Here is a 17,074-nt window from a genome sequence, read left to right on the forward strand (position 1 = left end):
AAGATTACTGGTGGTAGTGGGCCGTTTCGCAGTCTAGCCAAGCGATACCTGCTGCCAACAAACATAACCTGGGTTTTTTATTATAGCAAAAAAACTCTTGAATATACATAATTACATAATAACTAGGTAAAACTTTATTAAATTCATATCAATTAAACTATTCTAGCTTAGCTATATGTTACCTATGTAGTTTTATCACTGGCCACCTTACAGGCCACCCTTCGTTCATTAAGAGTCACTAATATAAAAAGTAAATAAATAAATGGCGTTATTATTGTGTTAGGAAACCTCGTATAAAACAATGTCGTTACGCTGTCGCTGATAACAACCCTTCTGGATTACAATAGTTATTATTAAAAGTACCTATTAAAATATTATCATTAGTAAATTATCCTCTTTATATGTTTGTTTACGTCAAGTACTTACATATAACAATTTACAATAAGTAGTCTCTATTTAAGTAGTTAGTCAGTTCAGCACACTGTTAGGTTTACACGATTGCTCATCCTTCTTATAAATTGTAAATAATTTACAAATATTAAATTTAATATGAGAGTGTATTGATTTTTGACATTTTAATATTATATTCAATAGGTACAGTGATTCTAAAACGTGATTGTATTATATCCACGAGTGGATAAAAGTGATAAGTGCACTAATGGATTACCGCAAAAATGGCCTGTATGATGAGGATGTACTTATTCTCAGAAATATTGAAGACAAAAAGTAAGGGTTACCACAAAAACTTAGACGTGCTGTAGCGACTTTAGCGCTGTCAAACGCCTATAAAATCTGTCAAATTTTGTTTTTAACACTACTAAACAGTGTTTAAAGTTATTTGTGGAAGCACAGTAAGAGTCGGATCGAGAAACTCTGGCTGAACCACTTTAACTCTCTTTCAACTCAAATAATTTTACCCAATGTAAATGCCAATGATTACAACTCCTTTCATATTTAATTACTTATACACACGACCTCTTTACTATTGCAATAGATAAGTATGCGTCCTCTTTATTCGTATGAAATCTATATGCAACCTCTTTACTATTTCAGTTTTCTTCTTTACTGCCAATGCCAACTATCTTTATAAACAACTGGTTTTTAACCTTTTTACTATTTCAGTATGCATCCTCTTTACTGCCAACTTCTATGCAACCGCTTTATATAAGAAACAGAAACCTCTTTGCTACCAATCTTTCTGTGTAACCTCTTTACATGACATTGCCAACATGTTGCCAACGCATCTTGTTTACTTCCAAACCCTCATTCCAGCCAGCAGCTACCGTTTCTGCTTGCAACATCTTTATTACCAACTTCAGTGTTGCCAACCTAACAACCTAACCAAACCTTCCTCCTCCTTCCAGCCTGTGATGTTGCTGGCGTTGTCGGTCTTTGCTCTTTCCATACCCTCTTTACGTCAGTGCTACCAACCTAACCACCCTATCTCCTTCCAGCCTGCAGCGGCCGGTGTCGGTGGCCGGCGGCATGGAGCACTCCCTGCAGCACCGGGAGCGCGTCCTTATGTTCCTTGTACAAACCTAACCACACTGTGCTCTTCCAGCCAGCTTCCTCCGGTGTCGGTGCCGCTAGCGTTCTTTGCTCCTTCCGTACCCGTCCTCCTCCGTCCTCTAGATAATACTTCAGTGCTAGCAACCGGCAACCTAACCACACTATCCTCTTCCAGTGTAGTAGGTCTATGTCTTCCATACAACCACTCTACTCTCTTTACTACCAACTCCAGTGTTACCAACCTAACGAACCTAACCAAGGCTTCTTCCTCTTCCAGCCTGCAGCGGCCGGTGTCGGTGGCCGGCGGCATGGAGCACTCTCTACAGCACCGGGAGCGAGTCGGAGTGCAGGACTTCGTGTTGTTGGAGGACTACACGAGTGAAACCGCGTTCATTGATAATCTGAGGAAGCGGTTCAGCGAGAATATTATTTATGTAAGTTGAAAGGGGATATGGTTTTTAAGGAGCAAAGATACTTTTTTTAAATTAAATCGTGGGAGTTTGTTAAATACATATCTGATGAGGATTAATTGATATTTGATATCCCGGAACGTATCGCGCAGCCTCAAGAGCGAGCGCGACGGAGAACTGATAGAAAAATGTGACACAACCATGTATGAAATTCTGAACGTACACTCTGGAGAAAAGAAACCTGACTTATCTCAGGTAGCATTGTCATTCTTAGCATCACACTGTGTTTCTCCTTTCGTGCAAACACTATACCTACTTAGTATAAATTAGACTAGTACCTATACTAACCACCAACACCCCTACCTCCACAGACGTACATCGGCAACGTGCTGATCTCGGTGAACCCGTACAAGGCGCTCCCGATCTACTCGCCCGAGAAGACGCAGCTCTACTTCAAGAAGGCCTTCTTTGAGGCGCCTCCGCATGTGTGAGTATTTAACTGATAGTCTAGCACAAGGGACTGGGAACTTTCGCGCGCGTCAAGACGTGACAAAAGTTCCCAGTCGCGAATCGAGCCCGCTCGATGTGCGCAAGCCAAAATTGTTGTAATGATTTGTTGCCTCATGCGTCATGCTCATGCCCCATGCTGGCCCTTCTGTGAGAGAAGAGAGAGGTTATAAGTTGAGAATGTGTGTTTATGATTGAAATATGTATTTTTTTCTACAAAGAGTGTTTGTATCCAACAATACTTAACTATATATCTTCATCATCATCATCAGCCCAACAAACGTCCACTGTTGGACATAGACCAAGGAACACCACAACAGTCCTCGGCTTTTCTCATCCAACTAATACTAGCTTCACCGGTTGACAAGCTGGTGTTTTGTTGTAGTAACTACCTTCCTATTTAATTAACAATCATATCTACAAGACACCTCACTAGAAAACTTGTAAATAACAAGATAAGTAACATAAAATCTAGACCACGTATCGAGAGATACCGTTTGATGATATTGCTGATAGTCCGTCACACCATTACAGCTAACTCTACTGTAATTTTCTATTACTTATCTATACTTATCGTCTATTAGGTCTATCTAATATTATGAAATTATAAGATTGTACTGATTTAAAAGTACTTAAAAAAGTACATAGCTAAGTGGTAGCTGGGATACCTTGGGCGCCTGTAGGTACTTTACTCGTACACAAATACTTGGATGAGGAATGACGAGAACTGAGGCAATTTGTAGCTGATGGTCATGAATGGCCATGATTGAAATGGCTTAGAGCAGGTAAAGTGTAACTCGTTGGGCTTTTATGTCGCTTGATGTAGCTCAGGGCCTAAGAAAGCAAGCAAGGGCAAAGCTTTTTTATATTGGCCCTAATGATCCCCTATTCCATCAGTAAACAATGGTCAGGAGACGTTTTAAATATGATGCCTACCATTTATCGACTACCATTATAGTCGCCTACCATCTATCGACTGTTATTATAATCTCAGATGATCGCCATATATGTGCCCGAACCTAGTGGCATTCCACTATTAAAACAATCAACAATAAACATTGCAGGTTCGCCATCGCGGACAACGCTTACCGCTCACTGGTCTACGAGCACCGCGAGCAATGCATCCTGATATCCGGTGAGACATCTACTATTACCTATTACTTATATCATCTAGATAATATATGTATCTACTTTGGTATACAATAACATAATACGACATACGACATCAACTATTGTATCATCTAGATATACTTAGGTATACAATAGCATAACTTGCTAAAGATTACAAACATGGTGTTGATAGAACGTCTTGCAAGATTATCATAATATTTTTGGGTTAGCTCCTGTATATTTAGATAGCAGTTTATGTTGAATAACTGAACGTTATTCTAAACCGTCTTAAAGCATAATGTAAGGCTTCCCGATAAAACATACCTCTGACATGCATTAAGTATATATACTACAAGAATAATGACGTAAAACAATGATTTCCCTAGGCGAATCCGGTTCCGGCAAGACGGAAGCCTCCAAAAAAGTCCTCGAGTACATCGCGGCCAGGACCAACCACCTCCACAACGTGGAGACCGTCAAAGACAAGCTCCTCCAAAGCAACCCTCTGCTAGAAGCGTTCGGAAACGCCAAGACAAACAAGAACGACAACTCCAGTCGGTTCGGAAAGTACATGGACATTCAGTTCAACTACGAAGGCGCTCCTGAAGGAGGCCACATATTGAACTATTTGCTGGAGAAATCTAGAGTCGTCAGTCAGATGCCAGGGGAGAGGAACTTCCACATCTTCTACCAGCTGTTGGCGGGGGGCGATGAGGAAACGCTGAAGAGCCTCAGGCTGCAGAATAGGCCCGAGACCTACAAGTATACTACGGATTCGGTAAGTTATTAATGATATCATCATTTTAATAAAATTGTTAGTCATAAGTACCCTAACTATAGCACATATGGAAGGCCGACGTACAGTTCAGTGTTTGTGTAAATCTTTTCAAGCGATTAATAAGCAGCTATAAGGATATGCTAATAGGTTTATTTGGTCTAGTTTTATGATTGCCTACAACATTCATTCTTTCTCTATACTCAATTAAGATCTTACGATAACATTGACTTCCTTCCTATAAGTACCTAGTATGAACCTAATTAAGATGTTTAGGCATCCTGCATAGCCCGACGATAAAAAGAGCAATTATAAAATGTGAAACAAAATGATTTAGGTAATTTAGCTATCGCGTAACACGCTCATTTGTAGGTCAACAACAGGATAAGCGGTTAAAAGCTCCTACGGACGCTATTCGTCACACATTAACTACATTGCACTTATCTCTGTTCGCTTCAATGTCAGTGTGTCGGTCAGAGAATATCCTTCCTCCTACGCGAGTACGCATCCTTGTTGCTAATCTAAAAATATGCGGGAATAGTCAAATAGCTATACAGCGTGATCGCAGGGTGTGATTTACTACCTAAGTGCTTCAGGCGAAGTTTCGTCCTATTTAATCTAGGTAGGACCTATAGATACCTTTAGCTCGTACATTGATAAAGTTCCACTCGTATATACTTACATATTTTTGTTCTTCCTTTCCCGTTACTCAAGTCATCAAAAAGTTTGGATCTGTCACCAGCAGTCACTTCCATTCTTCTCTGTCGGAGGCCAGCAGATTCAGCTATGGCCTAAGTAGTATTTAAATAATAATAATAAACCCTGTGAAGAGACACCATATACTTATCTAGCTACCTATCTCAATTGGTTAAAATTCTTAAACTCCAGATTTTCATGTAAAAAAAACTCTCAGCTATCTTCAAGTGTATCTTAACTTGTCATAATCATAATCCTACGCTCAAACTGGTTGCTCTCGAATCTGAAATGAGTCATTGACTTTATCAAATTCATCATCTTGACTGGCATAGGTGTAATCTAGAAACATAAAGATAGACATTGAAGATTAAAAAATTATATGACCTCCCGTGGGCATTTTCCTGGATCAATAGCAGTCAGAATTTTTCATTTCTATACATGAATCACCTTCTTTTATGTTTCTGACGAAATAATGTGACTTTATTCGGTAAAGTTCAAAGCCTTGTAGTGTGTTCATAAGTTAACACTTATACTTAAGTATGAGTCATTAGCTTGTTTGATACAGACAAGTGTTTATCCATAAACCATCCAATGATTTACTGCAAAAGGTATGCAGCAAAAATGCCCTTCTGTTTATAAAAGTTATTCGTTTGGGATAACTTTAACATGACTCATCCACACATCATCATTTCCCAAAAATATATTTTTCGCCGAAGTATAGTGACACGCATAAGTAATTAAGTACATTGTTAGGTTCAATACATAAAAAGTTAATAATAACCTTCCTGTTAAAACAAGTACCAAATGTCCAGATGCTCTTATCCTGATATCTATCTGTAAAGGACAGATTAGGAGTTTTAGTTTACCATCAACATCATTTCGTTCGTTCCCGAACCCGAAACTAAAGTAACTTTCGGATCGCTCCTACTAATAAAACAACTTAACCGATTTCATGCCAGCTTAAAAAAAAGAGACTTAACTAGGCCCTGTTTCACAATGTTTGGTTAGTATATAAAAACACATGCTGTGTCTGTCTAAACAATAATAACAGAGAGTGACAGCATGTCTTTTATCTCAAAGGTAGCCAGCCAGTAGCCACTAACCAGACAACGTGAAACAGGGCCTAAGTCTATTATTTTATCAAACTAAACGTAACCCATCAACTCCTTGCCCCTATACAACTGAGCTCTTGCCCTCAGAACACGCACGTGACGCGGGCATCAGACGCGGAGCAGTTCCGCCTCGTCCAAGACGCCATGAAGGTGGTGGAGATCCAGGAGGCGGAGCAGCGCGAGCTGATGCAGCTCGTGGCCAGCGTGCTGCACGCCGGGAACATACGGTTCCTCAGCAACGACAAGGGGAGAGCGGAGATACTGACGCATGACGCGCATTGCGAGAATGTCGCTGAGGTGGGTTTGAGGGGTGTGGGATGAATTTGTTTTTTTAGGTTCTTAGTTTATGGTGTAAGTAGTTTCAGGTCATCACTGTCACACTTCTACCTATCTATTTCTGAAAAATTACAGCAAATCATTCACGATAATAACGTACCTACACAGATGTAACCACTAATTATCAATAACTGGTCACCAAAAGTTTACACGACTGAAATCCTTACTAATCGTAATAATTCATGTAGTTTTGAATAGAAGTAGGACCGAAAATCATAATAATATACTTACTTAACAAGTACTTATTCAGGGTATTTTTTTTCATGAGTTTTGTAGATTACTTATGAAAAAAAATCAGTAAACTAATATTTTCCGGGATTGTATCCCCGTAAACTAGACCTCTCTCCCTCTATGCAATAAACCAGTTGTTTAAAACCACCTTCTCCTCCAGCTGCTAAAAGTGGACACCTCCAAGCTGCGCGCGGCACTCACCTGGCGCACCATCGAGGCGCGCGGCGACGTGGTCAGCACCCCACTAGACCTAGAACAAGCACACTTCGCCAGAGACGCCCTGGCCAAGGCCATCTACGACCGCCTGTTCAGCTGGCTGGTGTCCAGGCTGAATGCTAGTTTAGCGCCAAAGACAAGGAGCGCCAAGGATTCGGTGATTGGGATCCTGGATATTTACGGATTTGAGGTGTTCCCGAAGAATAGGTGAGTTGGTTTATTGTTTTTTTTTTTCAATTTCGTTATGTAATGTCAGATAGGAAGCTATTAGCGGTTGATGAAATATCAAATGGTAATTAAGTAAGATAGTGCTTTAGGAGTTTGGGGAATTACATAGGTGAAAACTGCGATAATTCTAATAAATGACTAACTAAGTAGAGTAAACAGTTTCTATTGAAGGAAGCACTTATTTACCCACTAGTAAACAAATTAGGTCACAAACATAACAATCCAATCTTTCAAGTGCTTACTTTCAAGCTACTTTTAAGGGGGCTATCTAGTCAAGTTTCAGTGTCAAGCGAAAGACTTTTTAAAAACTAATTTTAAAACTAAACTTAAAACTACCAGACGAGGTCTATCTGTGACGATAGTTCGATCTATTCTGCCGCTGACCAGGCGACACAAACATGGGTCGTGGGATACAATAAAAAAGGGGCTGACAAAAAAACTTACAGTCTAAACAATCTTAAGCATTCTAAGAACAATGACGATGACGTTAGCATGAGTCATCGAATATCGGAGGGTTGTTAGTACTACAGGGTTGCATAACTCCTCCCTCCTTAAGTGCGAAATTATCTGAATCACTCGTTTTAGGAGTATTGAGATGATTTCGCCACACACGAAAGTAAAGTGACATAAGACATATTATAATTAACACTAAAACACATAAAATACTGCCGTACAGTATCACTGTTCCCAGGCTATAATCGGGCCTCACTACACTTTCACTAAATGCACTTTGCTTCAATGTGTATGACATGTACTTGAGGTCATCGAAGTCGACTTCCTTCATGTTGAGTGCGGGTGCACCGGATAAGTTGCTCGAACGGAACTCGGGGAGAGAAATCGCAGGCGTAGGCTCGCTCGTTGCGCTCTCCTGGTAGACTCTATGTCGGTGTATACGTAGATTATCAAGGATAACTGTACAATTTCCAAGCAAGGTAAGTTTGTATGTTCCTTGTAAGTATCGATCGTCGCGATTACTGTTGCTGCATTCCTCAATTAGCCGAGTTTTCTTATTGGTGTACAGTATCCATTCGTTATGACTCAACTGTTGAACTCTACTATTTTCAATATGCACCTTATGTTGTTGGCATTGAGATGGATTTTCCTCGAATTTCATCAATTGTTCGATGCAAGTCGTTTCAGGGTACATCACTGCGTCTTCTTCGGTACACAGGAAGTGGTCTCCGGCTGTAAGCGGTCGGCATGGTTTGTGTAGAGGTAAGTATTTCGTACTCTTCGCCAAAAGGAAAGGATATTTGGGAATAATAATATGGGTTTGGTTTTTGGGGATGCTGTACATAGGTAGGGAATACAATTTATAGTATGAATAGGCTGTTATCTCTGTAAGAGGGATTTCCATAATAAACGTTATCTGTTTTGATTTTACATAAGATTTTACCTCGATAATTTCCTCAAATTTAATTATATTACTTTCAGTGACGTCATACATTAAATTCTCTGACTTGGAGATTTCATACAGGTGTTCTAATAACTCATAGGGTTGTACTATAGATGGATGTAATATAGATACTCTAGTAAACGACAATGCTGTCTCTATTTCACTTAGCTTTAAGTATACAGTTCGAAAGTTGCTTATGAATAAGTTAAACATTCCTAAAATGTATGTAGAGTGGAAACAATTTTCATTCTTAGATATTTCTATTAACATTTTCTCGACTCTTTTTAATCTAGTGTTTAATATAAAGGAATTTTCCTGTAGAGTTTGTGAACTGTTGATGAGACTGTCTAACATTTGGGTGACCACGGTAATTTTCTTTGAGGTGAGTACTTGTTTATCTTTAATATTTGAAATTAAGCTGTCATACAAAAGAGCATCGCTATGATCTAAGTTACCTGTAATTACTTTGATTAAGGAACCTAATGGATTAATAATACCTCTCTTAAAGCGTAATGAAGGTATAAGTTGCTGAAATTTTTGAATCGTTAATTTTTGTAGGTATTCAGACTGCTTTTTGATACTATAAAACTCATGGGAATATGTCATATTGTTGCTAATTAAATTATTAAATTCATTATATTTCCTTATGTTAAAATTAAGATCGTTAACTATGATTTCCAAATCTAGAGTTTTAATAATTAGCCACTTATCTATTTTAATATGGGCAATTCCTTTCTTCACAGGTAAAATACCAGGATTTCCTTCAAGTGATTGCAGATGAAGGGCCAGGTTGGGGACCATGAATGTCAGCAGACACCACCTGCGGAGGGCGTTTGATATTCTTAATGGGTGCTTTTGTATTTCTCTGACCTACTTTTATGGGAACTACGTTACGGGTTGTTTTTCCGGTAACTTTTGCCTTTTGATAAATGGGCTTATCTTTGCTTTGGCGGGTGTTAACTACCTTAGAAAAGATAACCTTTCCTTCGGGGAGGTTTATGTTGGTCTCTCCTCCTTTCTTTTGCCTAACTGTTTCTTTATTGTCCATTAATTTTTGTGATAAGTGTTTGTATAAGTACTGTGTTCTTTTAGCGTGATCTTTAATTAGCTGTTGCATATACTTATGTTGGAAGTTTATGTCGAAAGCTATTCCTGTGTCGGTATGACCGAATACTACTTCGAATGGGGTTAATCCAGTTGCAGAATGAATGGTGTGATTGTAAGCCATGATGCAATATGTCATTACGGTGGATGCATCTGTGCATTTTTGTTCATATTTAGCCAATCTATAAATTTCTATTATTGTCGAATGGAATCTTTCAATTAAACCCATGGAGTTTGGATTGTGGGGTGTACCTATATGAAGTTGGATTTTATACAATGTCATCAGTTCTCTCATTAACTCATTATTGAATTCGGAACCGGGGTCGGAACTAATCTTTTTTGGAATACCATAGAAAGAAAAGTACTTAATTAGTGCTCTTAATACCTCGGGGGTGGATCGGTTAGTTATTTCGATGGCCTGTGCTAACTTGCTGAAAGCGTCTATTATAGTTAGGTAATATTTTCCGTCTATTGTAAAAAGATCAATGAATAATTCCTGAAAGGGAGCATCTTGCGTCTGTGTGAGCTGTAACATAGGTTTAATGGGTTTCCTGTCGTATTTCATTTTTTTGCAAACTTCGCATGCATTTAATACTGCTGTAACTGTTTCCTGTAAATTTTGCCAATAATAATTTCTACGGATTCTAGCTATGGTTTCTTTTATACCTCGGTGTACTGTCTTTCCTTCGTGGTGTTTAATAATTATTTGTTTCTGCTCGTCCTCGTCCTCTACGTAAATCACTCTTTCTGTACACTCGTAAAACTGAACCATATCTTGCCTAAACAGTTGTATAATGATGTTAGTAAAGAGTCGTCTGTGTTCTTGGTTTTCGAAGTAAATGAAGTATTTTGTTTTCAGTTTTATATATTTTTTCAGGAAATCTTTAATTAATTGTTCATTATCTAATGGTAAGTGGACTTCTAATACTTTTTGTTTATTTCTAGATAAATCTTTTACTTGGCAAGTATCGCGGAACCATGTGAATATTAATAATTGGTTTGGTTTTGTATCGATCGCCTCATGAAGGATGGGGATACCGGTAGTTTCCATATCTACTGCTGAATGTATTGTGTCAGCACTACTAGAGACTGAGGGAACGAATTGTGTGGGTTCCTTATCGCCAGAGGATATTGATATTACTTCGGAGATTGGACTTATTGTATGAGTTCTTTCGGAATCGGAGATACTCAGAGTTGAACTACTTTTTTTTCTAGTTAACTTGGTTATTTCTTTAGTCAGGGAATCTATGTGTTTTTGTAACTTTTGTTCCTTCTGATCTACGTTTACTTTCATGGAGATGTCGTCATCGGAATCTGTGGCGTTTATTTTAATGCGAGACAAAGCGTCCGCGTTCGTGTTTTGTTTCCCGTTTTTGTATATGATTTCAAAGTTGTAGTCTTGAAGAGACAATCGCCATCTGGTCAGTTTACTACTCGGGTCTTTCATTGAATTGAGCCAAGCTAAGGGACGGTGATCAGTATAGATAAAGAACTTTTGTCCGTAGAGATAAGGTCGAAAGTGCTTTATGGCCCATATAATGGCAAGCAATTCTCGCTCTATTGTGCTGTAACGGGACTCGGTATCGCTTAAAGTACGGCTAGCATATGCTATCGGTTTATCGCTACCTATAGGTCCTTGTGAAAGTACCCCGCCTAAAGCGACGTTGGAGGCATCTGTTGTCAATATGTAAGGTTTGCTAGGGTCGGGATATTGCAGAAGAGGAGCGTTGCACAATAGTTCCTTACATTTGTTGAATGCGTTTATATAGTCTGTGTCTATGGATATTTTATTACGTTTTTTTAAACAGTTCGTTAATGGTTGGGTTATTTTCGCGAAGTCTTTAATGAACTTACGGTAATAACCAACAAGTCCTAGGAAACTTTTTATTTCCGTAGTTGTTTTGGGAATTGGAAAGTCCATGACTGCTTTAATTTTGTCTTCGTTTGGTTTAAGACCGTCTTTAGTAATTTTGTGTCCTAGGTATAGAACTTCCTTCCTAAGGAACTCTGTTTTGTCCAGTTGTACCTTTAAATTAGTTTGTCGGAGTCTGTCGAAAACTGCGCGTAATTTACGTATGTGTTCCCCTAAACTACTTGAATAGACAATTATGTCGTCTAAGTATACTAAACAGTGAATTCCCTGCAGTCCTCTCAGAACGCTATCCATTGCGCGCTGGAAAGTCGCCGGTGCAGTTTTGAGACCGAACGGCATTCGTTGGAATTCAAAATGGCCGTGTTGAGTGCTGAAGGCAGTTTTTTGTTTGTCAGATTCCTCTAACTCGATTTGATGATAACCACTTGCAAGGTCAATGGTTGAGAAATATGTGGATTTACCTAATTTGTCGAAAAGATCTGTTATATTGGGGAGTGGATACTTGTCGTCGGTGGTCAAGTCATTCAGTCGTCTATAGTCGATAACCATGCGGTATTTAATTTCACCGGAGGCGTCGGATCGTTTGGGAACAAGGTGCACGGGGGCGCACCACGGAGAGTGTGATTCACGAATGACGTCATCTTTTAATAATTTTTGTACCTGTCTATTTATTTCTTCGGTTTGGGCTGGAGCTAACCTATATGGTTTAACATATATTGGGTCCTCGTTCTTAGTACGGATTTGGTGTTTCACTTGGCTTGTAAAAGTCAAGGGCAAGTCCTCGCAATAAAAAATGTCTTTATATTGAATACAAAGGTTTTGAATATGGATCCGTCATGTGGTCGAGTCTGAGTTTATTATATAAATTTTGCTCTAAGATTTTGTCTATTTCTATATCTTGTTGCGTGGTATAGTTTACGTCACACAAAGTGTCTTCAATAAAGGCACTGGTTAAAAATGGTCTTGTAATTTCTATCGTGATGTCTTTGTCTGTCAGATTTTGTATGATAGTTGTTGCGTAACCGTTGTTACATTGTACTATCGCGGTAGGCATTCGAACGCCGGGGCAGAACTCTTTAAAGTTCAGAATCGCGTGGCCAGAGTATTGATCTGTCGGGAGTTTTACGCGTTGCTCTGATCTAGCGTGAAGTTTGATGTTGTATGGGGCCGGGTTATAAATAATTGGTACTGAGGTAAATCTTGTATGCAAGATTTGATCTTTCATATCGACCGAAGCTTCTAGCTCTTTGAGAAGGTCGCTACCAATGAGGCCGTCGTATCTAGAGTCAACATTGTAAATGTAAAATTTATGTTCTTGATTACTACAGAACGTGGGCATAAGGGGTATGCTGATAACTTCACTGTGTTGACTTGTCGCATGAGTGCTAACCACTTTGAAAGGTTCAACGTACTTGTACGCGGAGTAATATTCGTTTGCTTTATCGGGACTGATAAAAGAACGTGTACTACCTGTGTCTATCATAAATACAGAGTCTATCTCGGGGATGTATATATGGGGTAGTTTAAGGTTAGGGTCACAATTAAGTTGAATCATTTCTGTATGGGGTCTGAGGCTATTATGTGAAAATTTTCAACGGGCTCGTCCGTCGAAGCATTTTCGTTTAAATGTTGGTCAGTCTGTATGTATTCGTTGGTCATACTGTAATCGTAGTCGTACGATTCCTGGAACTCGTGTTGATTGTCGGACACGTGTTCGTATTGTTCGCCTTGTGGCGATGGGTCGTCGGTCATATGGACCTCGTTAAGGCGAAATCCACCGGTTTGTTGTTGGGCCGGTTTTATTGCCGATGCTGTTCTCATGGACACATCTGTGTAATTCTTTGGAATATTGAAGTTCGGTTTATAACCAAACTGTTGGTTAGTCTGAGGCCTATTTCCAAACTGTTGGGGTTTGAATGAGTTTTGATTAGGGATGCCAAACTGAGGTTTAACACCAAATTGAGGTCTATAACCTGTCTGCTGGGGTAAATTTGGCCTGTACCCAAAGTTGGGTTTATATCCTACATTGTTGCTCTGAGGGTGCATCATCCTATTTTGGTTGGGAATGCCAAACTTGAAATTAGGGGTTTGATAATTGTTAAATGGTGGCTTAAAACTGTTATGTACAAATCCTGGGGCAGATGTACCGAATTTGGATGAGTTTTGGGGTTGCGTAATGGGTTGTGATGATTTAGACGTTAGATTATGGTGATTATTCAATAATTTATTCCTCATGTTATACTGGTCATGGAAGTTTACTTCCTCTAGCACAATAGACAATGCATTTTCCAACGTGTCGGGACCTTTTAATCTTACAATCCTAACCATATTTTCAGGCAAACTGTATAAAAATACGTTTAGGGCTGTATTATTATATATGGCGATCTTGCTACGCTTCGTATTCTCATCAGTTAACTCGTTCACCTTTGAGAATAATATGGAGCGCACTGTTTGGATTCTATTACAAAACTCGGTGTAGGGCTCGTTAGCCTTTAACTTTAGGGTCTCTAGCTCAATAGCGATACATTCCTCGCTACGTGGGTCACCAAAATGTTGAACTAGGAGGGATTTTAATGCAGACCAAGTGTCTACATCTTCTCGCTCGGAAACTAATGCAGCCGCGTCATCAGTTAACCTACTCGTTATAGAGTGATACAGGTATAAATTTTGTGTATCGTTGCCTCTATACTTGGCTATGACGTATTCACATTTTCTTAGGAACAGATTTAAGAGTCGTTTGTCTCCATTAAACATGGGGATCAACTTCAGCATCTCTGCTGGTATAGGCGTGAGAGTAGCCATTTTACACAATTTAAACACACAATGAAAATACACACAATAAAAAGTTACACAAGAAAAATATACAGTAAGTAAAAGCAAGAGAAAATTGTAAAAGTTGTAAAACACACAATTGTAAAATAATTATCAATAAAGTATTGGGAAATTACTGATTTTGAAGTAATTACCTAATTATTATGTCTACTTTGGACTTATTACAGAATAACTGATTTTGAAGTCAGACTGTTTATAATGACCTAACTAACTTATTACAGAGTTACTGATTTTAAGCAAAACTGTGTATAGCCTATCTAACTTATTACAGAATCGCTGATTTGGAAGCGAGACTGCGTATAGCCTAACTCAAAACAGATAATCGTTATAGCGGGAGATTTTCGATCCCAGAAATAAAATTACCTGCAGCCTTTACAAATGAAAAATACAGAAGGGAAAGGAAGGCGAAGAGTTTTACTCACCAACCAGCCACTGCCATACTCGGTGCTATCTTCTTTACACTTGACGAATTTATTTGTTCGAGGGATTGCTGTAAAGCCTATTCGCGCCGTTCTATCCACGCGGTTAGATAGAGTTTATACCCGAACCGATAATCGCGGAATTGACGTGCAAGCTATATGGAACAGCAATCCTGTCCGCAGCGCCAGTCAAGTTTCAGTGTCAAGCGAAAGACTTTTTAAAAACTAATTTTAAAACTAAACTTAAAACTACCAGACGAGGTCTATCTGTGACGATAGTTCGATCTATTCTGCCGCTGACCAGGCGACACAAACATGGGTCGTGGGATACAATAAAAAAGGGGCTGACAAAAAAACTTACAGTCTAAACAATCTTAAGCATTCTAAGAACAATGACGATGACGTTAGCATGAGTCATCGAATATCGGAGGGTTGTTAGTACTACAGGGTTGCATAACTATCTATCTTGTAATTGTAACAACTGTTGATACACAAAGTAGCCTAAAGATAACTCGATAAGTGGGTTGCGTCATTATTGATACTAAAGTTCTGTTGGTTGGTAGGTTTGTATCTAATTTGCACAGCCCATTTCATGTGCAATCGGAATCAGATATGAACTATGAAGTCACGGTCTTGGTATTTTGTTAATAAGCAAACGGATAATACGTGATTATGCGAGTTACCTGTCTACTTATTAATCTAACAGATAAGATTCATGGAAATTGATCTAGAATTTTTTTATGTACATTTAACCTCTTATAAATGTACTATGTACTTGTACATACATACACATACATACTTACGTATATTAGTATATAGGCGTGACCAATACATAAACAGCTGTAATAACAGCAGAGGACTGTTCAATCAAATTTTTTTTTTACAACGCCCAAGACATTATGGGTGCTGAGTTAAGACCAAATATTTCATCATGTCATGTAAAAGTACACGATGAAATTAATAACACACAACCTTGTTATCCAGCATGCGCACTTGCGAAGTGCCACTTAATATTTAGTAGGTACCTACTAGGTTATGCCACAAGCTTAGCTTCGTCATAAAAGGTTTTAAAAGGGACAAATACCTAGTAGCCAATGTTTTAGTCAGCTTACTAACTACACACCAAATTGTATATGATGGTATAGCCGTTTTACCGTGAAAGAGTAACAAATATTCATCCAGCCATCCCTTCTTTCACGTTCACAATAGGACAGAATAGGAGATAGAATAGTCTGCCATATTCTTACACTGCTAACCGACCCTCCCTCTCCCAGCTTCGAACAGTTCTGCATCAACTTCTGCAACGAGAAGCTGCAGCAGCTGTTCATCCAGCTGACCCTGCGCCAGGAGCAGGAGGAGTACCTGCGCGAGGGCATCGCCTGGGAGCCCATTGAGTACTTCAACAACATCGTTATTTGTGACCTCATTGAGGCCAGGCATCAAGGTAATTATAAGTTGTGGCCCTTCGGGATCATTACTACAAAGACTGCGCCAAACCGTCTTGCTCAGCAACTGCCCTGGCTCACTCATTGTGTTCAATATCGCATGGGAACGGTTTCTGTACTACAACAACATCGTCTGTGTGACCTCATCGACGCCAGGCATCACGATACGAGTACTTATAGCTGCTCCTTTACCGCTTTTACTGTTGAGTGCCTTAAAAAAGTAGGTACACTACGCCTCAGCAACTGCCCTTGGCTTCTGTCCAGCCCATTCGTAGCTTATAGCTATCCACTGTTTATCCTGTTCACTAGCCCTGTGGGCTCGGAAGTAGCTAAACAGCATTTCCCTTTAACACTGTTTCTAATAACACGAAAACAGACATACCTATAACCTCGTTCCACCCCGCAGGTATAATCTCGATCCTCGACGACGAGTGCCTGCGTCCCGGCGACGCGACTGACGCCAGCTTCCTGGAAAAGCTGTCGAGCCAGCTGGACGGACACCCGCACTTCAAGAGCCATCGCCGTGTGGACCCCAAGAGGCAGAAGGTCATGGGGCGCGATGTGAGTATCCTCACTGTTATTTTTCATGATGCTATCGTCACTACTCTTTGTGTTTCCTCAACCTTTAATTGTTAGCAAATTGATAATTTATAGCATCGAGGATGTAAAGCCGATTCTGGTGTTTAAACTCACCCAGAGTATACTAGTAATGGTGGAGCCCCTAATCACCATAAACTGAACTAAGTAGTTTGCTACATCACACTCGCCACAATATCTCATCTGCCTTAATTTTTTGTCAACCAAGCCACTGGTAGTGCAGTAACTTGTCTAAAAGTGAGGCCCACAGAGCTACAACAGGACCATCGTCATTGATC

The 17,074-nt window shown here is 39.4% G+C and overlaps 1 protein-coding gene across 4 annotated transcripts in view; it reads left to right on the forward strand.

Annotated features, from left to right (window-relative positions):
• The window catches only part of LOC105392037 (unconventional myosin IC), a 41,485-nt gene that overhangs the window by 18,490 nt on the left and 5,921 nt on the right, over positions 1–17,074 (forward strand). For 3 of the 4 annotated variants that reach the window (XM_048622365.1, XM_048622364.1, XM_048622367.1), the window contains 8 exons: positions 1,787–1,943; positions 2,291–2,406; positions 3,491–3,561; positions 3,923–4,314; positions 6,207–6,416; positions 6,847–7,109; positions 16,029–16,198; positions 16,606–16,760. In XM_048622365.1, the coding sequence (XP_048478322.1) occupies positions 1,787–1,943; positions 2,291–2,406; positions 3,491–3,561; positions 3,923–4,314; positions 6,207–6,416; positions 6,847–7,109; positions 16,029–16,198; positions 16,606–16,760 (1,534 nt within the window). Of the gene's footprint in view, positions 1–643; positions 727–1,786; positions 1,944–2,290; positions 2,407–3,490; positions 3,562–3,922; positions 4,315–6,206; positions 6,417–6,846; positions 7,110–16,028; positions 16,199–16,605; positions 16,761–17,074 lie in introns of those variants that run through there. The other variant, XM_048622366.1, reaches the window with a different exon arrangement.

The sequence above is a fragment of the Plutella xylostella genome, chromosome 8, assembly GCF_932276165.1.
Source record: "Plutella xylostella chromosome 8, ilPluXylo3.1, whole genome shotgun sequence".
In the NCBI taxonomy this organism is placed as follows: domain Eukaryota; kingdom Metazoa; phylum Arthropoda; class Insecta; order Lepidoptera; family Plutellidae; genus Plutella; species Plutella xylostella.